The sequence below is a fragment of the Gopherus evgoodei genome, chromosome 1 (genome assembly GCF_007399415.2).
Source record: "Gopherus evgoodei ecotype Sinaloan lineage chromosome 1, rGopEvg1_v1.p, whole genome shotgun sequence".
NCBI lineage: Eukaryota > Metazoa > Chordata > Testudines > Testudinidae > Gopherus > Gopherus evgoodei.
Window position 1 is genome coordinate 117,399,470 of NC_044322.1, and position 27,582 is coordinate 117,427,051.

The following is a 27,582-nucleotide window of genomic DNA, read 5'->3' on the forward strand; positions in this document are numbered from 1 at the left end:
GACTTCAGTGAGGATTCTGCCCTAGACTCTGTGCTTCTGCTACATTGGTTGACTGCACTCCCCACACTGCTCTAGGGTTGATAGTTTTTTAAAAAAACAAGCATTTTATTATTAAATTACCAACGTTGTTTTAAAAAGTGATTGTAAAGTTATTTTTTTTAAAGTTTGTCAAAATTATGTGCTTATCAAATATTAGACAAAATAAGATTTAAACAATTTTAAAAATAAATACAGGTTTCCACCTTTTGTTTTCTTATTTCAAAAGAATTACGAGCTGCTTGCAGAATATAGATGTGAATTCAGTGATAACTTGGTGTTGCAAACTGTATACTTGTCAATTCATAACATTTTGTATTTTTTTAGGTATCACTACGATGGAATACATATCAAGAAGAGCTCTTCCTTCTATGCTCATTATTGCTATCTTCTGGCTGAAAAAAAAAATCACAGGTTTGGTTTTAAATGTTCTTAATGATAAAAGGTGCATTAATACAATTTTCTTTAAAATCCACTTCATTGCCTACTGAAAATTGATAGCAGAATTGCATTTTCCTATAATAATGCATGTCATTAATACAGAGGCTCCCTTTTTAAAAAGTGGCAGTTGCATACCTAATTGAACACAAAATCACACTTCCATGCACTTGACATTTTCAACAGATGGCTCTTAAGTGCACAAAATCTCTGACAAAACTAAAACAAGAGCTTAAAAATGCTGAGAAACTAAATAAGAGAAAAATATAAGTGGTTAGCACCAGTGGTGTGAACACTTATTTAATCAGGCTAGTGCATCTTGATTGCTAATCCTCACAATTTAAACAATGTATTTGCACCTACAGTATTTGAGATTTATTGAAATGTATTCTATTTGCAGTTCTTTGTTATCTGTTTCTTACCATTCAAATTAATGAGGGATAGTCTTTACTTTGAAAAGGCCTACTTTGTTTTGGTTTCCTTTATATTACAGTTTTAGAGAGTTAAAAAGACAGCCACAAAAAGGGTGCAACTGTGAGAAAATGCATACAACAAAAGAGAACAAATTGTTTTATTTTTCATGTTTAGTCTAAAAATATGGTACAATGTAAGTCACTCCTGCAGACTCTTGTTTATGGGCAAAGGGCTTGATTCTATCCCACCGAAGTCAATGGAAGTTTTGTCATCGACTGCAATAGGAGCAGGATCCGATCCACAGTTCTCTACCATGAGTAGTCCTGAGTACTCATGGCAGTAAGCCCTATGCCTGATATTATTTCCAGGATCAGGTCAATAGTTTAAATAAGCAACTGTCTGGCTGATTCTCCACTGACTTGCACTTTCATGCCTGTGCAAAGTGGATATAAAATGCTACGAAATCAAAGTTCACTCATTAACAGTATTTACACCCATTTCTCATTCACTTCCTATGGGAAGGGTAGGATGTACCAGCAGATAGGGTGCTAGGCTGTGACTAAAGAGACCTGGGTTAAATTCTCTGCTTCTCCACTGTCTTCCTGCATAACCTTGGGCAAATGGCCTTTTAGGATATGTTTACACTGCAACAAACAGAAAACAAAACAATCCTGCAGTGTGAGTCCAGGTCAACTGACTGGGCCTTGTGCTCTGGGGCTAAAAATAGCCATATAGCTATTTGGGCTCAGGCCAGAGCCTGGGCTCTGAAATCTGCCGCGGGGATGGTCTCAGAGCCCAGACTTCAGCCCAAGGCTAAATGTCTACATGGCTATATATTCCTGCAGCACAGTTTACCCAAGCTCTGAGACTCACTGCCATGGGTTTCTTTTCTTTTTCTTTGGTTGCTCTTTGCAGATGTACCTATAGTCTCTCTGTGCCTTCATTCCCCATCTGTAAAATGGAGATAATATCACTTCCCTTTCTCACAGGGGTGTTGTGAGGATACATGCATTAATGACTGTGAGGTGCTCAGATACTATGGTAATGGGAGCCATATACATACTTATAATACTATAAATGACTATATGAGCTGCAAGGGAATCAAAAATTAGACCCCATCACTTTGATTGTGCACCCTGTTACACAAGTTTTACAGCAGTGTAACCGTATTGAAGTCAGTGGAGTGATGCTGGCATAAAACTGGTGGAATGAGGTGGAGGATCAGGCTCTGTAGCTGATCAACTAACAAATACTTATTCAGTGAATAAACAAATTGTTCTTAGAGAGTCCCAAATTCAAATAGTATCCATAGCTACCTATAGACATGGGTTTAGAACTGCCATCATGGGGAGCTCGCCTCCTGGTGCCTGTCTAGGAATGTGGCAAATAGGTGTCTCTGTCTGCAGCTCCCTTGTTCTCCAGGAAAAGAAGTAACAGTTCTAGTCACTGTACTCCTTAGCTTCTTCCTGTTGAAGAAATCACATCCAACTGGCACTGCCTCTGTTGCTGGGCTTGGCTTAGCCACAAGGGGGAGTTGCTGTGTAACTGCCAGCAGCACCTGCTCCAGCAGCGTTTGTCTCTGGCTTACCTGCGGTTTGTTCCTCGCCCCTAAAACAAGCAGCTGAGATTGGACCTCAAGACCTGCAGATCTAGGTGTCCTGCTGGAGGCTACCTGTTGGAAACTGTGTGTCATTATAGTGACAGTGGGGCCCCCTCTTCCTTTTTCATCTCCCTGCCAAGGATATCCTTAGCCCCTGAAAAACAGTCTCTCCTTTGGTCACCCTGGTGATCAAGAGACATGCTCCAGAAAGAGGGCTGCTATCAAAATGAGTTTCAAGTCTTCCAGTTTCAAGAGAGATATTTTGAGTTTTATAAATCTAAATAAATAAAATAAACTCCTCTTCCTGGTTATAACAAAGAGAAATACAGCAAACAGTGTGATCATGTTTGTCTTAATAGTATTAACACACGTTCACAGGCCTCCCCATTGAGTCCATTACTTTCTGAAATCACCATCATCTTACATATGGGGTCTAATTAAAGCTATTAAAAACTGGTGAAATATTTCACTTAAAAAAAAAATTACATCAACATTTTCAAAAAATCCAAAAATTTCAACAAACTTTATTGCTATTTGTAACCCCCAAACCCTCCAAAAACCTTCACGAACATTTCATAATTTTTTAATAATTTATTTTTTTTGGCAAAATATATAATAAAAATATCAAAATATAAAAGAATGGAGTTGGAGATTTCCAGAATCTGGTGTGATTAATTAATAAATTAACATAGAAAAAGATCTTAACATTTTCTTCATAATAGTGGAAATTAATCTTGAATCTGCTAGGGAATCTAATCTTAATACTCTTTCTATACAACTGTTTATATTGCTCCTCCAACTGGAAGGAGTCTGAGAGAGGCCTCTGAAAAGGCTCTATTTCATCTGCCTCTCTTTTACCTGCCACTCTCTTCTTCCTCCTTTTCCTTCAGTCTTCCTCTTCCCCTTTTTCAGGCCTATGGCATTGTCCCTTCCTCACAATTTCTTTTCCATTTCAACTGCAGTTGCCCCCCAATTCTCCACCAAAACACATTAACAGGAATGAATAAATATCAGATGATCTTGTTGTTACTCATCCTCCCCTTCCTCTACCACTTCCTTTTCTTTCTTTCCTTTTCACTTGCATCTTGAACTTATTTAGATGGTAAGTGCATTAGGGCAGGAACTTGTCTCGTTCTCTGTCCCATGTGATGCCTATCACACTTTTGGGTACTGGATAAATAAAAATAATATTTGCTAACAGTAGAGTCACATATATGTTAATTTTTCCATGGCAGAGATCAGATGGTGTTTACACTTAATTATCTTTGAGCTTTCATCTGGCTGTTGAGTGGAGAGAGAGTGCTGCCACTTGTCTGTTTCTAGGCAGCAGCAGCTCTCACACTGGCCATAACGAAGGGGGGCAGCACAAGAACAAGTAAGCTATGCCAGCCGGCCTGTTGAGCAAAAGCACAGCTGATATGTGTTGCCATAGTAGCAGCAGCACAAGATACAGTTGGTTACCTTCTCAGAGCAGGAACTGAAAATACTTTTTTTTTCTTTTTACATATTTTAGAAATCTGCAAAATTAACAAAATAAATGAGAGGAAATACTTCTAGTTCTAAGTTTCTTCATTTCTTCACTCACCAGCTTAAAAAGCTCTGGATTCTGGGATAGTGTTGGCATTAAGGCATTAAGCATATTATTGAACATACATAGTGTTACGGTCATGGCCCATAATGGTCACTGATCAACAATTTCATTTTTCCAGCAGAATGGAGTTTTCATGGCAAATCATAGTGGCAGAGGGAGCGGTGATCTCTCAGGTGGCTAGATCCACCTTTAAAACCATGGGTGGTTTTAAAACCATAGATGGTTTTAAATATCAGAACAGAGACCTTGAATTGGCTTCTGTTCTTAATGAGAAGCCAGTGCAGACAGCAGGGTGATAATGTGTTTTCAGGGACCTGTGTTTTTAAGGCCTGATCTACACTGAAAAGTTGATTCAGCATATTTATATCAGGCAGGGCTTTGAAAAAAGAGTGCTTCTGTCAACTGAGGCCTTGGCTACACTTGGAGTGCAGCGCTGGGAGTTACAGCTGTCTTCATACAGCTGTGTAGGGAAAGCGCTGGAGTGTGGCCACACTGACAGCTACCAGCGCTGCAGTGTGGCCACATTTGCAGCGCTGTTGGGAGTGGTGCATTATGGGCAGCTATCCCATAGAGCACCTCGTCCCATTTTGGCGCTGTGGGTTGTGGGAAGGGGATGGAAGGGTGCGGGTCATTCTGCTTCCTGTCCCAACGCCCCGTGATGCATCGCTTTGCATCCCCGCAGTCCCTGTTTTTCCATCCACGTTTGGCGCCATTGTGACTCTCCCAACGGTTTCTGTGCAGCGCGATTTCTGTGGGAAATGGAGTCCAAACTGCTGAGGACTTTACTGACGAGTGTCGCCAGCACATCACGTTTGGCAGTTGAGCTATTCCTTAAGCTCCAAAGTGATGAGGAGTCCGACGATGATTGCGAGTTGCGTACAACACGACATTGCTTGTGGCTTTCATGGAAATGCTCAGCACAGTGGAACACTGCTTTTGGGCTCGGGAAACAAGCACTGAGTGGTGGGATCACATCGTCATGGAAGTCTGGGATGACGAGCAGTGGCTGAGGAGCTTTTGGATGAGAAAAGCCACTTTCATGGGACTGTGTGCTGAGTTCGCCCGCACCCTGCGGCGCAAGGACACGAGATTGAGAGCTGCCCTGCCGGTGGAGAAGCGGGTGGCTATTGCAGTCTGGAAGCTGGCAACTCCAGGCAGCTACCGATCAGTCGGGAACCAGTTTGGAGTGGGAAAGTCGACCGTTGGAGTCATTTTGATGCAAGTTTGCAGGGCCATTAATCGCATCCTGCTAAGAAGAACCTTGACTCTGGGGAACGTGCAGGACATTGTGGATGGCTTTGCACAAATGGGTTTCCCTAACTGTGGAGGGGCGATAGATGGGACGCATATTCCTATTCTGGCACCACCTCACCTAGCATACGAGTACGTTAATCGGAAGGGGTATTTCTCCATGGTTCTCCAGGCGCTTGTGGATCACCGTGGGCGTTTCACTGACATTAACACAGACTGGCCTGGAAAGGTGCATGATGTAAACATCTTTCGGAACATTGGCCTGTTCAGGAAGCTGCAGGCAGGGACTTTTTTCCCAGACCGGAAGATCACAGTAGGGGATGTTGAAATGCCCATTGTGATCCTTGGAGACCCCGCTTACCCATTAATGCCTTGGCTCATGAAACCGTATACAGGGAAGCTTGACAGGAGCAAGGACAGGTTCAACTACAGGCTGAGCTGGTGCCGAATGACTATGGAATGTGCTTTTGGCTGTTTAAAAGGGCTCTGGAGATCTCTGTATGGGAAGCTAGACTTGGGGGAAAGCAGCATCCCTGCGGTTATATCCGCGTGCTGTACCCTCCATAATATTTGTGAAGGGAAGAGTGAAACATTCAGTCAGGCATGGACCTCTGAGGTTCAGTGCCTGGGGGCTGAATTTGCACAGCCAGAGAGCAGGTCTACTAGACAGGTCCAGCACAGGGCTTCAAGGATCAGGGATGCCTTGAGGGAGGAATTTGAGGCTGAAAACCAACAGTAATGTTTGGTGCCTTGCACGGGAGTGCAGTGCAGTGGTTACAATGTTAGTAGGAATCTGTTTTTCCTAAGCTGATTTGCAATGCCTGTTTCTTTCCTGGGCTAAGGTATCTTTGACTTTCTGCAATAATAAAGACTGTTTTCAAAGCCAAGAATTCATTTATTGAAAAGAAAATAACTTTATTGACAGACACACAACATTTTGGGAACCTAAAAGGCAGGCGGGTGTGGTGGGGAACTGTACAGTCACAGGTGTGAATATGTCCTGTCTGGAGTGCTGTGCAATGACTGCTGCACTTCAGGATGCCTATACTGCATGGTGATGGGGGTTGAGTGCAGAGGGTAAGGGTCGTAGTTCTCAGGGCTGGTTGGTGAACGTACAGGCGTTGGAGGCAGCTGGTGGAGGTAGGAACCTTGATGCTGGGGAATGGGGTTTGGAACTGACATTAGGGCACAAGGGAAAGAGCTTTGGGACGGTGGGGGGGGGGACGGTGCAGTAGTGCTCTGCCAGCATGGCTACGAGCGCCTGGATACAGTCCATTTGGCGCGCCAGGATGCTTATCAGCTGCTTTGTGCTTTTCTTCCCGGCTGCTATGTTTCTCTGGCAGATCCTGCTTTCCCTTTCCCTCCAGTCCTGCAGTTTTTTATTCTCTCTGGCAGAGTGATCCATAACTGTTTGCAGCAGGTCGTCTTTGCTTTTTCGTGGCTTCTTCCGCAGGTTTTGGAGTCTTTGAGCTGCTGTTAACACGGGCAGCTGAGAACTCAAGGTCGCTGGTGGAAGGAAAAAAAGGCAACAGTTAACAGAGGCAGCATTGTTTATATCTCAAACAGTTATACCCACACAGTGAAGGAGTTCACAGTCTTCACTTTAGCATAATTTTCCCATACCAAACAGAGCGCACATAACCCACAGGAGCCCCAAAATGGTGAGTAAGGGGGACTGATTGCTTCAGGGCTGTGCTGGGGTTTCTGTGCGTTGGGGAAAGCAAACAGCTGCCGGGGGCACCTACACTGAACACTCTCCCAACATTTCCCACAGGAGTTAATCCTGGAAGATATTTCGCTGCTGCGGGTCACCTGGGAAGAGCGGGAGAGTCTTCTACAGCAATGCGGATTCCGCCCTGGCCCCTATGCAGCTTGCCTGTGTGCAGGAATGGTCCACCCAGCCCTCGTGGCGCAGCGGCGCAGACGCGTTAGCCTGACTGGGACAAGGACCGCAGTAGCTCTCCCTATAAACTTGCGCAAGTGCATTGCCCACGCTCTGGCTGAAACTTTTGAAGAGATTACCGAGGCCGATTACCGCAACCTGATACACCACATCAATGGGCTAGTCCACATCTAGGCATGCGTGCATGCAGCCCTAACCCTCCCTCCTCTCCCAAAACATTTCCATCCTGAAAATAAAAGCCGCTTACCGGGAACCCGCTCCTCTGCTTGTCCTTCACCAAGTACCAGCTGCTGCAACTGGCTGCCTTCCTCCTGGCTTGAGAAGAGCTCCTGGCTGCATGCCTCCTGGGACTCTGGGATGTCTCCTCCCACCCCAGTACCCTCACTCTCAGTTTCCTCCTCCCCACCACTCCTCCGCCTCCACCTCCCTCCCCCCCCCCGCTCTGAAGTGTCCATCATGGTCCTCGGATTGGCGGTGGGGTCACCCCCAAGTATCGCGTCCAGCTCTTTGTAAAAACGGCAGGTCTTGGGGGCAGCACCGGAGAGGCAGTTTCCCTCACGGGCTTTGCAATAGGCACTCCACAACTCCTTCACTTTAATCCTGCACTGTACCATGTCCCGGTCATGACCCCTTTCCAGCATGGCCCTTGATATCTGCCCATAGGTATTGTAATTCCTACAGCTGGAGCGCAGCTGGGACTGCACAGCTTCCTACCCCCAAACACTGATGAGGTCCAGCAACTCGCCATTGCTCCATGCTGGGGCTCGTTTGGTGCAGGGAGGCATGGTCACCTGGAAAGATTCACTGATTACACTCCACACCTGGGTGAGCAAACAGGAAGGGGATTTTTAAAATTCCCGGGGCATTTAAAGGGCGGGTCACCTGAGGCCAGGGCAGTAGAGTTTCAACTGATGAGCAGAGTGGCTGAGCAGGCATTCTGGGATACCTCCGAATACCTCTGGAGGCCAATAACAGTGCTTTTGGTGGCCACACTGGTGGAGCAGCACTGTATCACCAACGCTGCAGTCGTTATTCCCCAGGCAGACGAGATCCAGGGAGATACAGCGCTGTATGTGCCTTGCAAGTGTGGTCAGTGACTAAGTTGCAGTGCTGTAAAGCCACCAGCAGCGCTGCAACTCTCCATTGTAGCCAAGGCCTTAGGGTCTGTTTATACTTAAACCACTACAGCAGCGGTTCTCAACCAGGGGTACGCATAGCCCTGGGGTACACAGAGGTCTTCCAGGGGGTACACCAACTCATCTAGATATTTGCCTAGTTTTACAATAGGCTACATAAAAATCACTAGCAAAGTCAGTACAAACTAAAATTTCGTACAATGACTCTATACTGCTCTATGAACTATGCACTGAAATGTAAGTACAATATTTATATCCCAATTAATTTATTTTATAATTATATAGTGAACATGAGAAAGTAAGCAATTTAGCACGAATAGTGTGCTGTGACACTTTTATATTTTTATGCCTGATTTTGTAAACAAATGTTTTTTTAAAGTGAGGTATAACTTCGAGGTACGCAAGACAAATTAGACTCCTGGAAGTGGTCTGAAAAGGTCGAGTGCCATCCACTGCACTACAGTGGCACAGCTGCAGCTGCTGCTCTACCGCTTCAGTATACACTACCTAGGCCAATGGGAGGGCTCCTCTTGGTGTAGGTAATCCACTTCCTCAGGAGATGGTAGCTAGATCAATGGAAGAATTCCTCTGTTGACCTAATGCTGTCTACTCCAGGGGTTATAGTGGCATAGCTATGTCTCTCAGGTAGAGTTGCCAATCCAAGATTGACCTGGAGGCTCCAGTAATTAAAGATTAATATTTAATTAAGATTGTTATGTGATGAAACCTCCAGGAATGTGTCCAACCAAAATTGGCAACACTACTTTAGGGGTGTGGATTTTTCATATGCCCAAGAGACTTAGATATTCTGATGTAAGTTCCCATTGTAGACCATCCCTCAGATAATTTTGTTTGGGGAGGAGTTTTCCTAAACTGACAGAAAAACCCTTCCATCAAAGTAGGCTGCAGCTACACTACGGGGCTATGCTGGCACAGCTATAATGACGTAGTAAATTGGTATAGTCTCTGTAGTGAGTGACTAATATGCCCTAAGCAGGGGCGGCTCCAGGCCCCAGCATGCTGTTGGGGGTGGGGAGAAAAGCTCCAAGTGACTGGCAATATGGCGTGGGGTCAGAAGTTTACATTCTCAGGCCTGCTAGCTAGCATGAGTATATGTAATCATTTATCATTTTCTTTTGTTCTTTTGTTTATGGTACAAGATGTAATCGATCAAAGGGGGGGGGTCAGTAGTATGGGTTAAGGATATAGTTAATTAAAAGATCCGGTAGTTAATGAATTGTAAATGATGAATTGTAGCACCTGTGAACATCTTTGTAAACAAGTAAGGTATATAAGACATGGCAACGGATAGTGATTCGTGCAGGATTTGAGATTGATATCTCCCTGTTCCTTATTTGAAATCAAATAAACTTGCTTCTCCACTCCGGTGTGGTCATTGGGGATACGCACACCGGGCAAACGAACCCCAACTGTTGCCCCCCCCGCAACAGCTTTGGCGAGCCAGCCAGGAGGTCTGAGGCTGAAAATTAGCCTTGCCCGGACCTCTCCGGTGGCTGACGGCTTGTGACAGTCGCTGATGTCCAGCGCGCACTGGTGCTTTCAGCGGGGGCCTCGGCGAAGTCTGGTACGGTCGACCCTGGGAGGCACAATGGTGCAACGCCCCAGAAGGTGGAGAAGCTTTGGTCCCAAGCGACGGTGAGGAACCGGTCTCGGGGATAAGGTAGGATATAAGTTAAAAGGTTTAATCTGTCACCTGTTAGGTACCTGGGGACACACAGGGTCTCCCTGTAAGGAAATGGGACAGGGACAGTCACAGGATAAGGTAGCGTGCACGCCTTTAGAATGCATTCTGGGTAATTGGAAAATCTTTGGAATGGATCCACTAACTAAAGGTAAACTAAAAAGATATTGTACCATAGACTGGCCTCAATATCAGCTGGAGGATCAGGAACGGTGGCCACCGGAGGGTTCGATTAATTATAATACGATCCTCCAACTTCTTTTATTTTGTCAGAGAACTGGTAAATGGAATGAGCATATGTATGGTCAGATATTTATGTCATTATGGAACAGAACAGATATTTTGAAGCAGTGTAATTTGATTCCAACAGGCTTAGGAAAAAGTTGTGAAAATGTTCAAAACTCATTATTTACTGTAATAGCAGGAGCGGGGTCACATTCGGCCACAGCATCGCCACCGTATGGTGACAAAGTCCCCTCAGCCCCGCCAATTGAGCCCTCCACAGGTTTGTACCCTTTAATTATTGAAACCTGAATCGCTCGCGATGCTACGGCTACTCAGGACGTAACCACTATGCAGGTGTACTCTCACGTTCCTTTTAATCCTGTGGATCTAGCAGCTTTCAAAGCGCAGGCAGGGGAATTCTCAACCAACCCCTCCCGATTTATCTCAGTTTTTGAAGGCTGTCTGGTTAGTCATAAACCTGACTGGGATGACTGCCAGGTATTTTTATGCATAGGCTGAGACCTCGCTACTGCTGCAATCGCTTTTCTCTGTCCGTTCCCCACCTGCTGCTAGCCTCTGTGGGAGGACAGTATTCATGTTTCTCAGTTCTTGATTTAAAGGATGCCTTCTTCACGATTCCGGTGGACTCCCAGTCCCAGGAAATTTTCTTCTTTGAATGGGAAGACGCAAACAGGAATAAAAGGCAGCTGTGTTGGACGGTGCTGGCACAAGGATTTAAGAACTCCCCCACTCTCTTCAGTCAAGCTTTATCTCAGGACTTGGAAGAATGGGAAAATGAGAACAAAATCCTTCTCCTGCAGTATGTTGATGATTTATTAATAGCAGCAGTGGGACTAGAAGTATGTCTCCAGGCAACCGTACGTTAAGGACTCTCAGCCACTCCCTTTGGATGCACCTGTCCATTCCCTACAGCCTGGTGACTTCGTTCTCGTCTGTACCTGGAAGGACAAACACCTCCTGGAAAAGTGGAAAGGACCCTATCTCGTCTTACTGGTGTCTGACACGGCAGCTAAAGTAGAGGGACACAAAAGCTGGATTCACTACTCCCGACTAAAAGCTGTACTTCCACCGCAGAATCCAGACCCCGAGCAGTGGACGGTTCAGCCTACTGGGACCGGAGCATCGGAAGATTTGGGACTCAAGTTATTATTTAAACGCAAATAACTCTAATTTGGCCATGTTTTTAATACTTGTATGGGTGTTTACTGTTTCGGGACAGCTGGCCCCTTTATCCTTCCGCTCCCTGGAAAATAATTGGTGGGCCCTTTTAGCTGTCACAGCCTCTAATTCTTCCCACTTTTGTGTAGGGAGTGGTTACACTTTAGGGTCTGTATTTACTACTTGTTTTGTGGGGGGTGGCTATGCCCTTGCAAGAAATTCACAAATATACTGAACTTGCTGGTTTCAATATTAAATTGACAGCTGGGCATCTGTCTCAGTTTGGTTCTGTCGCAAGTCCTAAGCCCTATACAAACCAGCATCGTTTTCAGATTAGGCTAATGGCCGTGTCCTCAAATGTTACTTCTTGTTTTACTATTGTAGGGGCACAGAAGGTTGGTACTAATTTAACCAACCATGAGATGAATTGTTCTGTTTCCCCAACCCCGACTTCTTATTTTTATGCACACTTATACCTTCCCCGTGGGTGGTTTTTGCTCTGCGGACTAACCGCATTTACCTATGTCCCAGCTAACAGTTCGGGAGGCCCTTGTTCTCTCGGACGATTAACCATGGGGGTTGTACCTGGTCATGCTCTAGTTTTAAAGACACCTGGACCTACCCGAGCCCGGAGGGCTCGGCGTGGCCTGCTTCTGGATGAAACCTGTGATTCTAAGGTAAATTTGGTGTCTAAATCTCAGGCCATAGACCTTGCTACTTCATTGGTCGGAGTCCCAGGCCTGGCCTTAGATGCAGAACTCCAGCTTGCTAAAGTGGCCTGTGCCCTCGCCAAGTCCATTAACCTAACTTCCACTTTAATCTCTGACTTGGCCTCGGAACTCACAGGGGTCCGAGAAGGGGTACTCCAAAATTGCGCTGCAATAGACTACCTCCTCTTAAGGCATAATCATGGCTGTGAGGAATTTAAGGGTCTCTGTTGCTTTAACCTTTCTGATCACAGCCAAAGTATTGAAAATAGACTGGCTAAGTTGCATGACATTGTCACTCACATAACGCAAAATAGTGACAATGATTGGTGGAGTTCTTGGGGTTTCGGTAATTGGTTTGGGTGGCTCAAAAGCATTTTTACCTCCCTGCTAGTGGTGATAGCAATTGGTTTGTTCTTCTGCTGTGGTCTGCAAATAGAAGTGCCTTGCTGTAAAAGTTGTCTTTCTGCCCTCCATCAGCCAACAGAAATGTACCCCCTTAGGGCAGTCTCGCTGCCAACATCAGGTGGCCTACCTTTCAACCTTGTTCTAAGTAATGAATATGAGAAAACTCAACGGAAGGCCTTTGAGTATTCTCAAAGGGGGGATTGTTGGGGTGGGGGGAAAGCTCCAGGTGACTGGCAATATGGCGTGGAGTCAGAAGTTTACATTCTCAGGCCTGCTAGCTAGCATGAGTATATGTAATCATTTATCATTTTCTTTTGTTCTTTTGTTTATGGTACAAGATGTAATCGATCAAAGGGGGGGGTCAGTAGTATGGGTTAAGGATATAGTTAATGAATTGTAAATGATGAATTGTAGCACCTGTGAACATCTTTGTAAACAAGTAAGGTATATAAGACATGGCAACGGATAGTGATTCGTGCAGGATTCGAGATTGATATCTCCCTGTGCCTTATTTGAAATCAAATAAACTTGCTTCTCCACTCCGGTGTGGTCATTGGGGATACGCACACCGGGCAAACGAACCCCAAATGTTGCCCCTCCTGCAACAACGTCAAGCACGTGCTTGGGGCGGCAAGGCACGGGGGGCGCTCTGCTGGTCACCGCAAGGGCGGCAGGCAGGCTGCCTTCGGCGGCATGCCTGCGGAGGGTCCGTTGGTCCCGCAGCTCGGTGGACCTCCCGCAGGAGTGCCTGCGGGAGGTCCGACGAATCCACGGGACCAGCGGACCCTCCGCAGGCAAGCCACCGTGCTTGGGGCTGCAAAATGCCTAGAGCCACCCCTGGCCCTAAGTAGATATGCTGCTGCATTTTCTGTGGTTTGAGTTATTTCAGGGTGGGTGGCTTTCTCCCTACACACAATGAGTTGCAGTAAGCAAATCTTGAGGTCACAAATGCATGAATCACCATCATGGGGTCTGGACAGTCCTAACACAGCTTCTGGGCAGCCATAAGTGGAAGTGTACTTTTTACACAACCGTGACTATGCTCCAAAAACACTGAGGAATCCAAAAGGACGCAAAGCTATGAAAGTTCTTCAAAATGCTTCCCTCTTCCTGTCAGTATTACATCTCTCTTGTCTGTGATCAGCTTCAGCCAGCCAACCACAGAGAGAGCTGGGAGATGGTGTTGTTTACAGTGGCTGTAAAACAGGTAGAGCTGCATATTTTCTGCACATTCCTGGCATTTCAATCTATGTTGTCAAACAAACTTCCTCAATTTGTTCATATAAATATTGAGTAGGATGGACTAGGGCTGAGCCTTGTGGGACACCTCAGATGCATTACAAAGCTGAAGATCCAGTTCCCACTCTGAACAATTTACAATCTAAATTGACCATAAAGCGGGGAGGAAGGGATGGGATGTACAGTCAAAGTCATCAAGATGGTAAAATGGGCCCCTTTCATTATTTACATGTGTGTACTTTTTTAGTGTGTTTGTTTCAATGGAGTTGCATCCACTAATGTGAAATAATGAATTTGGCACAGGAAGCTGAAAAAATCTAATCACCCACCTTTGCATTTTAAAATGGTCTTTTTGTTGATTTTATTTGCATAATGATTTTTTAATTAAGATCTGAGAGATCAACCCATTTAGAAAATCAATGAATAAACTAAAAGTCATGGGATGGTGTGGCAAGAGGGAGAGGGTTTTTTTTTTAATTATTATTATTACACAAATGGTTATGTCAGTCCTAGTCAGATAACCTAGCTAAGTAGAGATCATTTTCATACTAAAGACCTAAGAAGCCAACAGTTTTTAAAATTGGCTTTATATGTTATGTGTATTCCACCACAGTGGGGATGGTTCCAGTTCTGAGGATGCAGGAAATTATGAGAGCAACGGCTACAGAAAAGGAACGGTGAGTATCAAATAAAGTGGATTTACTACAAAACTGAGAGATCAATAACGATTTAATGAGCTAAAACTGTCACACGTTATGTCTTAGTGAAATGCAGCCTGCCCATAATACCCTTTAAAGTAGTTTGTCTCTGTGCATAGGCTCATTAGCTGGTTACTTTTTTTTTTTGCTTACTTACTGGTTAAATATTTTTGGTCACCTCACTGTCTGCCCAAATCATTAGCTAGGCTTAGTGTGGAAGCTGTGGCTATCAGAGCCCAGGTTATGTCTATCGGTGTCAGTAGGACATGGACTTCCCTGTGCAGGCCCACACTTGTAGACTCATTTCCACGAAATATCGGGCTGCTGAGCCAGAATAGTACCGTTCAAGGAGACTGTACTGGCATAACAAGAATTCAAGTATTGCCAAAGGATTAAAAAAAAAAAAAAAAGGACCCTTTCTACCATTAGGGTCTGATGTGAAGCTCACCTACTAGTGCAGATGATTCTGAAATAACACTGCAGGGAGTTGTTTTCTACTAGTACAGATGATTCTGAAATAACACTGCAGGGAGTTGTCTTGACATTGGAATTCTTGGTAGTCTGCCAACAGGATGTGACCAATATAAGAACCCTGATTAAACTGAGGGAAAGGAGGAGTGTGGATGTATCTCTTATTTTTGTAGAGCACTCGGATATAGCAATGAGTGTATTACAAGTGTATGCAATGATAACAGATGAAAAACGTGCAGACACAGGACAATATTATATCCAGTGACCTCAGCAGCAGAGCCAGCTATACTTAAGATTATTTAGAATGTCATTATTATGAAATTTGTGTTAGTATGTCTACACTGTAGTGCAAGCCCAGGTACAAGGCTAACCCCACTTGTGTCGACACTGCGATTGAGCTAACTCAGATTAGGGTCCTGGACCCTGCAGGGCTGGAAAGTCCACGCTCGAGTCAAGCCGGGACCCAGGGTCCAAACCCTATTGCTCTGCAGTGTAGCTACAGCCCTGCTTGACTCAGGTCCAGAAGTATCCTACAGTTCCATGTGACAATTTCCTTAGTCCTCTGTATCCCAACAATCTGCAATCCACTCTACTGAAAATGAAAGCCCTCACTCTAACTCCCTTGGCAAACAGCAGCATCTCAGGTCGGCATTAAACCATTCTGTTCTGATCACCGATCTGTAAGCCCACTGTCCCAGAACCTCCTGGGTTTGCAATGGAGAGTGAACCGATCAAGCTTTTGCAAAGCAAGATGCTTCCTGGTAATGTGCAGGGTGGACAGTAAAGTTTTCTCACAGTGCGCTATAGTCCTAGGGTAGAGCAGACACATTTGGGTGAGGTGGGAGCAGTAGGGACTCTGGGATATAGTTACTTTTACTTGGGTATGCGCATTGCAGTGTGGACCCCAGAGTCCTAGGTTTCAGCATAGGTTAGAAAAGTCTTAACATAGAGTTTAAATACAGTGTAGATGCTCAAGCCCAGGGTTCCCTAACACAGGTCAGCTGACTCGAGTCCCACTAACCCTGGATTTACATTGCAGTGTAGACATGTACCATAGAAAAGGTACATAGGATACACATATCACTAAATACGTTCTGTGAAAAGAAATGTATATTCTTTAGGCTCTGGATTTCTAGCCAGCCCATCCCTGTTCCTTTTACACACCCCTACCATCCAGTGAATAGTGAGGTGTCACAGTTCCAGGTTTAGCTGCCTCTAGCCATCACCTATCTATGGGTGGCAACCTGCATTCCTTGCCCCTCAGACCAGAGTTTTAGGGTTGAAATTCCGATACAATCCACTGTACTTACCCCAGCAGTCTGAAATTATGCAGTGCCTGCTCTGCTCTCTCCCAGGGCTCTGACAGGGTTTACCAGTGATCATCCAACTTTCACAGAGCACAGTATATTTATTTAGGACAAAAGCATTACAGAGAAAATGTATCATAAATGAATAAACAGTCTACATCAGGGGTCGGCAACCTCTGGCACGTGGCTCGCCAGGGTAAGCACCCTGGTGGGCCGGGCCAGTTTGTTTACCTGCCGTGTCAGCAGGTTCGGCCGATCACGGCTCCCACTGGCCGCGGTTTGCCATCCCAGGCCATCGGGGGTGGCGGGAAGCCGTGGCTAGCACATCCCTCAGCCTGCACCGCTTCCCGCAGCCCACATTGGCCTGGGACGGCGAACTCCAGCCAGTGGGAGCCGTGATGGGCCGAACCTGCTGACGCGGCAGGTAAACAAACTGGCCCATCCGGCCAGGGTGCTTACCCTGGTGAGCTACGTGCCAGAGGTTGCCAACCCTTGGTCTACATACATGCCAAGCTTACCAGGTGTCACTCATCTTCTATATGTAGACCCTTCCAGCAGGGTTTTGCCCTCTTGATTAAAATCTCATGTCTATTCATGGATTGAGTGAGGAAGGATGTCGTCCCCCAAGTCCCCTCACCCTCCCTCACTCTCACCCCCGCCCATCCCCCGGCTGCCCCAGTCTACTCAGGGCTCAGGCTGCTTCCTTATCCAATTCTCCATTCTTTGCCTGCTGGGCCTCTTGAAACTGGTCAAAACTTGCATATGCAGTTCCCTCCAGGGGGTGTTACTTCTGCATAGTTGTTTATGTATGCATTAAATACCCCATCAGCTTCTCCCCAGCTCCAAAACATGCACTGCCATGCTCAGTCTTCATCAAGGAAGTTTATTTCCTTAACAGAGATAGAAAACAAACAGAAATCAGTCTTTTAACTCAATCCTTTGCCCCAGGCTTCAGGGCCACCCTTCCCAGGGGTCTTTGGCATTCCAGTGCCTGGCAGCTTCCCAGTCTCAACCAGCTCTGCTCTCTTTTCGGAGCAACAGGCGCAGAGATGCTTCCCACAGCCCCTGGCCCCTTGTACCAGGGACCCACCTCAGGCTCTAACTCCACTTCAGTGTGGGCCTCCCCTCCCCAGGGCAAAACGTGTCTCAATCAATCTCCCCTAGTTCCCCACTAACAAATCCTTCATAGACCCAGGGAGAGCCCAGCCCTCTTTAACTGGCTGGACTGGGTTTACTTGTTCTGGTCCAGGGGAGCTGGGCTTAGTCCATCCACAGAAACCAGCTACCCTGTGATACCCTCCAGTGATTTAAGTTCCTGTAGGAAGATCTGTGATCCTCTCCTATGGAGCCAGAATTGAATCCCCTAGCTCACAGAGCCAGGGCCGTCCTTAGGCACAGGCAACATAGGCAGCGCGGTAGGGCACCTGAAAATTTGGGGCACCACTGGGTCTTAGTGTCCACCCTCTTGTTTTCCTATCCCTGTTCTGACCCTTCCTGCAGGCTCCCACAGATGGCTGCTCTAGCCTGGTGAGTCTTCCTTGGGAGGGAATCTAATAGTTAAAAGTGAAAAAACCTCCAGCCTGCCAGACCTATTAGCACAACATTGAAACTGTTAAAGAGACATTCAAGGGGTAATAAAGCCATTTAACAGGCATTTGCCAACCCCAAGGTATATACTGACAGGTTTCAGAGTAGTAGTCCTGTTAGTCTGTATCAGCAAAAACAAGGACGAGTCCTTGTGTCACCTCAAAGACTAACAAATTATTTGGGCATAAGCTTTTGTGGACTAGAACCCATTTCATCAGATGTCCACGAAAGCTTATGCCCAAATAAATTTTTATACTGCCAGTTTCTGACTTTACTGACAAAAACAGTTGTGCATTAATGTAATATTTACACAGAACATGTCAGTCTACAGGACCTTAGTTTAAAATTTGCTTTAAAAATATTTCATTAGTGAGCTGGTGAAGATTATAAAATCACATTTCTAAAAAATGCTTGCATAGAGTTTTAGATGCACAATCATCTTTAACCTTAAATGCGTGGATCTTCAGACATACAGTTTTTTAAATAAATCCTTCAAAAGACCTCCCTTATCTAAAATACACATTTTAATTACTATAGTTAAAAAAAAAAGTGCTTCCAAGTCTTCCTGTCCTTTCTGTCCATCCCTTCACCACCTCTCCCCCCACTCCCCACTGAAGAGAGCCCTTAAAGGGACAACAGTCCTTCCCTTCCAGATAGCTGGACAAAGAGTTTCCCTTTCTTTACTTCTGACTATCCGACGAACTAGTTTTAAAAGAACCCTCCAGCAAAATCAGTACCTTAGTAAGACAAATCCTTGTTATACCTAAAATCTTTGGAAACATATTTTTTAAAGTTGGCGAAATTTCATAACCATGTCTCTTGTTATGGAGATCACACAAAGTAAATTACTGTTCCCTTTTTCTAAAAGCAATGAACATTGTTATGAACACACTAAACCTCTCTGATTAATTTAAAAGAATGTCTTTGTTTCAGTGAGTTAAATATGTAGTAATCTGGAATGCTGGCTTAAGATTTGAGTACATTTAAAATATAAATTCAATTTAGAAATACTGAATAAGAAAATGTAAAACAGAGAAGAGCTGCATCATGTATTCCATTATATGTAATGTTGTATTCAGCTGGACAGCTGACTCACCCTTACTATGAAGTTTTTGCAAATAAATCTCTGACAAACTTCAGGGCATATCAAAAAACCTGTGACTGACATTTTTTATTCCCAAATTTTAGTGCTTTTAATTAGGTACTTTTTTCATGTCCATTCTGCATGAGGGAAAGGGCATGGAAGTCTCTGCGGGGAACTGTGACTCTCTGCCACCATGAGGGAGGCCGGGCAACTCATTATCCTTTGCTGTCAAGTCCCTCCTCCCCCTCCCCCACAAGCCTGTGAGCTTGGGCTGCCATCCGGCACAGGGGCACCAGTTTAATAATACTGCGTAGGGCCCCATAAATCCTAAGGACGGCCCTGCACAGAGCTATATATAGAATTTATAGATATAATAATCTATGAAGAACCCATGTGCATATAATATCCGGCACATCTCAATAAAATATTCTTTGAAGCTTCTGCACTATGATACTCCTTGGGGATACCCAAGGTTGTGAGGCACCTCACTGCCACCTGACCTTAACATGAAGCAGTTTTGTGTTTGCCTGCTGTGGATCAGCTCCCTGAAACCAATAGCCTCTGGCATCACAAGCACTTCCTACCTGTCAGGCCTCTGAGGGCCTTGCTCACTCTCTGCAGGGAGTGACAGGCACCACCAGCCACTGCATCCTCCAAGTGTTCCCTGCAGTGTCTAGCCCTTTACCCACTGAACACACACACAATTACCAGGCCAGCTGTTTCCAAAGGAACAGTACACACCAGCTTTAAAGAGTCAACATAGAATCATCACTTTACCTAACCCCAGCACTTAGATGTATTTATAGTGAAAACAAGAATAAGTTTATTATTAAAGAATAAAGATTCTATACACTGTTATAGACTGTAAGATCAGAAAGGACCATCATGATCATCTAGTCTGACATCCTGCACATTGCAGACCGCAGAACCTCACCCAAGTCCTCAAATCATGATTTAAAGATTTCAAGTTACAGAGAACCCACCATTGACTCCAGTTTAAGTCTGCAAGTGACCCAGGCCCCATGCTGCAGAGGAAGGCAAAAAAAACCAAAATAGGGTTTCTGCTAATCTGACCTGGGGAAAAATTCCTTCCCAACACAGAATATGGTGATCAATTAAGTGAGTATTCACCCACGAAAGCTCATGCTCCAATACGTCTGTAGTCTATAAGGTGCCACAGGACTCTTTGCTGCTTAATTAGATCCTGAGCTTATAGGTAGACCCACTAGCCAGACTCCTGGGAAAGAATTCTCCATAGTAACTCAGAGTCCTCCCTGTTTTGTGTCCCCTCTCTGGCCAGTGAGGATGTTTGCTATTAGCAGTCGCAGATGGGCCACATGTCATTGTAGGCAACCTCATCATACCATCCCCTTCATAAACTTATCAAGAAACAAGTTAGGGTTTTTACCCCCACTGCTCCTCTTAGAAGGCCGTTCTAGAACTTCACTCCTCTGATGTTTAGAAACTTTCATCTAATTTCAAGTCTAAACTTGTTCATGGCCAGTTTATATCCATTTGTTCTTGTGTCAGTTTTGGTGCTCAACTTTAACTTCTCTCCCTCCCTGGTATTTATCCCTCCACTGTATTTTAGAGAGCAATCATATATCCCCTCAGCTTTCATTTGGCTTGGCTGAACAAGCCAAGCTCCTTGAGTCTCCACTCATAAGGCAGGTTTTCCATTCCTCTGATCTTCCGAGTAGCCCTTCTCTGCACTAGTTTGAATTAATCCTTAAACATGGGAGACCAGAATTGCATGCAGTATTCCAGATTAGGTCTCACTAGTGCCTTGTATAATGGTATTAACACTTCCTTGTCTCTTCTGGAAATACCTCACCTGATGCATCCTAGGACTCATTAACCTTTTTCACAGCCACATCACGGTGGCAGATCATAGTCATCCTGACATCAACCAATACATACAGGTCTTTCTCCTGCTGTCACTTCCAACTGATATATCCCCAGCCTATAGCAAAAATTCTTGTTGTTAGGCCTATTACTCATGGGGGAATTCTGCATCACTGCACACAGGGCCATCCCTAGCCATTTTGGTGCCCTACGCAGCTCCCCCATGGTACAGTCATTATACTGTCAGTATCACCTACCTGACCTATCATTGGTATCGGCACTATCTTTCCTCTTGATGTCCATTATCCTACGTCTGTTGTTCCTTTCTCCATTGCTATATCCTTTCTTACTTGCGTTTCCTCCATTCAGTATTACAATCAGGTGTGGAGAATACATGAATCCCAGCTGTCTCCTCCAGATACCTAGTTTGAAAGTTCTTTTGATCAGTTGTGCCAGCCTCTATCCCAGAAGTCTGTTTCCCTCCCTACTCAGGTGGAGTCCATCCCATGAGAATAGTCCTCTGTCCATGAATGCTTTCCAGTGATCAAATACCCCAAAGCCCTCCTTATAGCACCACTGCCTGGCTATCATTGTAATGGTTGATCATCATATTGTTGTCTCACCTTCATTCTCCTCTAGGGACAGGTAGAATCCCACTCAAGATCATCCAAGACTCCATTTCTTAAAGTGTCTTACCCAGCCTGGCATAATCTCTCTTGATGCGTTCCATCAAGACTCTAGTGGTATCAGTTGTTCTCATATGAAGGACAGTGGATTCTTCCCTGCTCTCATTAGGATTCTCTTCAGCCCCAGATCCACATCCCATGTTTTAGGTCCCAGTTGACAGCACACCCTTCCGTTTTCCAGATCATCTCTGGTGACAGGCCTGTCTGTTCTTCTTAATAGGGAGTCTCCTATTGTTGTGATTCTCTGGTATTCCTCATTCTGTTCTTTCTGGCTGCAAGTCCTCTTATTTTTTGCTCTTCCTTGCAATCTTCTGCGAGTTGTCCGCTATCCTTCTGGGGCTCCAAACCCTGACAATCTGTATTTACTGTTCCCCTCTTCTTGTAGGACTAGCCGCTCTTCTCTTCTTCTTTGCCCTCCCACCTTCTGTTGCAACCTGCTGTGCTCTTCATTGTACAACTCAGCAAACCTGTTCCTGAGCTCTATTTCTCCTTCACTAGCTGATCTTTCCATAGTCCCATGCTTTCATTGGCCACTTTCCTCATTCAGCAGTCTACCCTCACAGTTCTCTAATCCAGCTTGCATCTGTGAATCTTGAATTTTCCCTTCAGCCTCCTCTTGCCTTCCCTTCATTCTCTTCTCGAATTCCAGTTGAAACTCAACCATTGTTTTTGTCTGTGTCTCCAACCTTAGCTCTTCTCTTCCATCAGCTTTATCAGGTGGCCCTTCATACAAGCAAAGCACTCTTTGGGTACCCTCTCCAGGATAATGTACATCACACAGCTTCCACATTCCAGTCATCTTCATTGTCTCTTCCATTTCTTCGGTCACTACCACTGCTACCTCTGTCACTATCATATCCTTCCCTCCTAAGCTTCTGTCAAGGAAAACAAAAAAAACAAATCCAACCCAAAAAAACCCCACAAACCCCATTCCCCCCCCCCAAAACACACAACACACAAAATAAAAAGACCACCACTTACTACCTCACCCAAACTCCTACTCTTCTGTGTTCAGCTCTGTTTGCTGACTTCTGGGCCTTTGCTTCTATGCTCATGGCTGGCTGCTTGGCTGCCTTTATAGGCCCCCTAATCAGGGCTCTGCTGTGGTCAAAGGCTCTGCTTCTTTCACAGCACACTGCCATCTACAAGCCTCTGCAAACTGAAAACAAACAAACAAAAAACAAAACAGCAAGCAAAAAGCAAGCAAACAAACAAACTCTCAAGAACTGGATTTAGGGGCAGGTGATCCAGGCAAACTCCTGAGGTGCTGGGCTTGGGGGCACTGGGCTCAGGAGCCAGGGCAGGTATTCAAAAATGTAACAAATGGTGGGGAAAGAGGGTGCTGAAGACGATCCTCACCTGAGGTGCCATTTGGTCCCAGGCCGGTCCTGGGGTCTGCATCTCTTCTCCGCTAACAGATTGCCATTCAAAATCCCTTATTTTCAGCTATTTGCTGACTCCTATGCTGCTGCTCAAGTAATAATGAGTAAGAATATTGGAAATAAATGGTTACGTATCAAACAAAATCATAAACTTTCTGGAAATTAAACTTTAACAGGTTACTCTTGTCTAAAGAAGCTTATCTCACCCAAAATTCTCCCCAATGTTTTCAGCCAAGCCTAGCTGAGACCCCTTTATCATAAAGCAAAATCATTGTCCTTTTACTTCCTCAGTGAAGGGTGTCCCCCTGTAATGATCTTCAGTCGTGGGCCTAGTAGTCAGAGACTTAGGCCCCTTGACCTGCAAAGAAGGTTTTGTTAGGGGAGCCCAGGCCTTGCCACTCCACCAGACTCCAGCACAGGGCCTCTGACGGCAGTAAAAAGGTCTGACACTCATGAGCGCTTTAAGGCTGCCCTCCCTGGACCATTCCCTGCCACCCCACTATTGTCCAAAGTTCGGCATCTCTACAAGAAAGCATGAAGGAGGTCAGCTCACCAGCTGGCACCTCTTCGCTGCCAGGCGTGGCATGGTAACTCTCTTCCTCTCTTCTCATGCCTTGGCCTCTGACCAGGTCAGTTCCAAGTCTCACCTCTTCAGGCCAAATACAGGGAATCAACACAAATCAATGGGATTAGTAATAGGTGAGAGGGGGAAATGCCTCCCTCTCAGGGTCTATCAGAAGCCGGTCCTCTCTTGCCTCAGGGAGGGACCTTCAGGCAGCTGTGGATGGGAGACATCCTGCCTCCCCTCAGTCCTTTCTTCAGAAGCTGCAAGGTGATGAAGGTCCTTTTCTTCCCTGGCCTGCCTCCAAGTGAGCTGTTCTGCTCCCTATTAATTCCTCGCAGGGCTGCCCAGAGGGGGGGACAAGTGGGGCAATTTGCCCCAGGCCCCGCAGGGGCCCCCACAAGAGTTTTTTGGGTCCCCTGGAGCAGGGTCCTTCACTCACTCCAGGGGCCCCAGAAAACTCTCGCGGGGCCTGGGCCCCCGGAGCTTCAGCTCTGTGTCTTCGGTGGCAATTCAGCAGCGGGGTGTTCGGGGCATTTCAGCGGCGGGTCCTGGAGCGGAAGGACTCCCTGCCGCCGAAATACCACCAAAGAGGGGGCCCCCCACTGCTGAAGACCCCAGGCCCCCTGAATCCTCTGGGCAGCCCTGATTCCTCGTCCAGTCTGTGAATCTCTTGCAGGTCTGGCAGGGTAGGGCTGGTTGATCCCAGAGCAGCTCCTTAACCCCTTGTCCAGTGCAAGACTTGTGTACCCCATCACACTCCCCATATATACTCCAGAAAACCTGTGATCTGTACCACCAGATAAGGTTCTCTCCCACTGCTGTTTTTCTCTTCCTATCAATTTCTTTCTGAAGTCCCCATAATCCTTCATTTGCATTTAGTTCAGACTGGTGATGGGAGACTGTCAAGGTTTTTTCCCTCACTTTGAACTTTAGGGTACAAAAAGTGGGGACCTGCATGAACACTTTTAAGCTTAATTACTAGCTTAAATCTGGTATGCTGCCACCAGCCAGAATTTAGTGTCTGGCACACTTTCTGTTCCCCCAAAACCTTCCCTGGGGAACCCAGACCCAAACCCCTTAGGTCTTAAAACAAGGAGAAATTAACCATCCCCCTCCTTTTCCCCCCAGACTTTCCCCTCCCTGAGTTGCCTTGAGAGGCTTCACACAGAGCCAAACTCCTTGGATCTTAAAACAAATAGGAATTAATCATCCCTCTTCTTTTCCCCCCCAGACTTTTCCCTCCCTGGGTTGCCTTGAGAGGCTTCACACCGATCCAAACTCATTGGATCTTAAAACAAGGAAAAATCAATCAGGTTCTTAAAAAGAAAGCTTTTAATTAAAGAAAAAAAGTAAAAGTTATCTCTGTAAAATCAGGATGGAAAATGCTTTACAGGGTACTCAGATTCATATAGACTAGAGGGACGCCCCTCCGCCCCCCAGCCTTAGATTCGAAGTTACAGCAAACAGAGGTAAAAATCCTTCCAGCAAAAAGACACATTTACAAGTTAAGAAAAACAAACATAAGACTAATCCGTCTTACCTGGCTATTACTTACAATTTTGAAACCTGAAAGACTGATTCAGAAAGATAGGGAAAGCCTGGAAGGATGTCCCGCCCCTCTCAGTCCTGAGAGCGAACAACGAACCAAACAAAAAGCACAAACAAAGACTTCCCTCCACCAAGATTTGAAAGTATCTTGTCCCCCTATTGGTCCTCTGGTCAGGTGTCAGCCAGATTTACTGAGCTTCTTAACCTTTTACAGGTAAAAGAGACATTAACCCTTAACCATCTGTTTATGACAGAGACCCATTGTGAATGAGACGATATTCTATTTACATGTACACAGATGCATGGGTATACATCTCTTGTCTGACAGAAAACCTGTTTTTTCACCTTTGCTGGTGACCACTATTTTTATGTAGACTTTAAGAACATATTTTCAGCTCCTTACATATACATATACAATTCCCAAAATTATTGATGACCAGTGTGACACTGGCTTTTATTTGAGACCTTACATGACACACTTCTGTGAGCTAGAATGTACGTGTCAGGTCTCAGTGATCTCTGTAATTCCTCTGCACCTTCTTGCTGGTTGGCACTAAGAGGTTCCTGAGTTCCATGCACTTCTAAGGTTTCACATCTGTCACAATAGGTATTGGGACAAGAATTCCCATGGAGAAATAGATGAGTTGCTTTGACAATACTGTTTATATAACATATAAACACACTAAGGCCCAGATTTTTAAAAGTATGTAGATGTTACTTTGCTCAGTGTCACAATACCTAACTGGTTTAGGAGCCCAAGTCTTATTTTCAGAAGGAATTTAGTCACTGGGGAATCTAAATCCTTTTGACTGTTGAAGGTATTCAGGCTCCTAAATCTGTTAGGTGTTGTGATGCTGAGCACAGCAATGCCTAAATACCTTGATAAATCTGGACCTGAGTGCCTTTAATATAATGTGAAATGTTAGTAAGATACGTGTGTTCTTTTATTAACATTTTATTGTTTAAATTTAAAAATCTAACAAAGTGATTGTTTAAAAAAGCAAGCCTTTAAATTGTTTCCAGTCTGGTATCAGTTTGCAGACAGAGAAGGACAAATTTGGATCCCCTTTGCCTGAATTCAAGAGATTTTCTTCTTGGGAGCAAGAGTTAGGAAAGACACACTCATATAAAATAGTAAGTTTAGCCATTCAGTAATCAAGAAAATTAGCTCTTGGCCTGTGTGATTATTTTGCAGACTCTTTTTTGTTTGCATTCTCTAGGTTGCATTGCTAGCTGATGAGTATTGTAACTACTGTCAAGATGTTTTACAGAGCTTGAGGAACAAAGAACTTGACAGGGTATGCCATTGTTTTAACAACATATCTGTAAATATGAATATTGGTGATTTATTTAGATGACAAAAACTGATTGCAATAACAAAATTATTTCCATGTAGTTCACTTTCTTTATGTCAGGTGATGATTATTTATATGCAAAATGAGCACTCAGTTAAATCATTCTGGAATACTTTATTAACATAATATACTTACATGTTCCAAAGGACAAACTATTTAGGGCCTAACTCCCATTGAATTTAAAATGAGTTTGAATTTAAATACTTTTCAAAGGACAGATGCTGATTTCTGAAAGAGGAAAAAATGCTTGGTGGATCTGAGAACACTATAAGGAGAACAAGATTTCTATCTACCAAACTTTGCCTTAGTTTTTGGCTGATTTGTGTTTAAACATGGTTTGGTTGTGGGGGTGATTTACAGAACTGTTCTTGAGAAAGGCCTAGTTCATATTCAGCCAGTTATCCCCATATCTGGAGCCATATTTACGCTACTGCTTCTTTTCTTCTTTTTTCTTCAATTTTGATTCTTCCTTTTAAGGTTTAACTGGCTCCCCCAGGCTGCTCTAACCTGGGCCTGAACTAGGGCTAGGATGGAGCCAGGAAGAGAACAAAGGAACCACTATCAGCTCCATCAGAGCTCCTCTCTCTGCTGCACTGGGGAGTGCTGTGTTGTTTGCATTCAGTTTAGCATTCCACAAGTGCAAATGTAATGAAAATTAACCAAGGAATTTGTGCAATAGGTGGAAAACCTTATCACTTCATTCTGGAAGTCCTTGCAGCCTGAAACAATAATGTTTATGTCACTGCCAGATATATGCCAACTGTTTAAATGCTATGATAGACAGCTATTCAAGGTACTGTAGACACAGATTTGTTTATTGCAATTATTTTGCTATTTGTTCACATCTTTTCAGTAATTCTATTTGAGACAGATTCACAGTTGTTTGTTATGCATCTGTACCCAGAAATACCACCTGAATCTTAAGTCTGTTCTTTGTACTCTATGTTGAAACTGTATGGCTGAGGTTTTTGGATGAGCCCATTGGAGTTTGACACCCAGCTCTCACTGAATTTCCATAGGCTCCTTTAAAAGATCCAGCCTACATCAGTGGAATTTGCTTTTATGACCTTGGGCTATTTTAACATGAGGTTGCATGTGACTGATGAAGAATGAACATTGGATTGGTGCCATTTAAAAAAAACACCAAACCTATGTTGTTCCTTTGACAGCAGTATATACTTTTAGTGAAACTTTCATATTGAAACATATAGTTCTTCATTCATAA

The 27,582-nt window shown here is 44.7% G+C and overlaps 1 protein-coding gene across 1 annotated transcript in view; it reads left to right on the forward strand.

The window, feature by feature from the left end:
• Positions 1-27,582, forward strand: part of RFX8 (RFX family member 8, lacking RFX DNA binding domain) — a 52,709-nt gene that overhangs the window by 11,311 nt on the left and 13,816 nt on the right. The window contains exons 4-8 of the mRNA XM_030570129.1: positions 364-450; positions 14,443-14,506; positions 26,026-26,136; positions 26,223-26,300; positions 27,037-27,150. Of these exons, the coding sequence (XP_030425989.1) occupies positions 364-450; positions 14,443-14,506; positions 26,026-26,136; positions 26,223-26,300; positions 27,037-27,150 (454 nt within the window). The remainder of the gene's footprint in view (positions 1-363; positions 451-14,442; positions 14,507-26,025; positions 26,137-26,222; positions 26,301-27,036; positions 27,151-27,582) is intronic.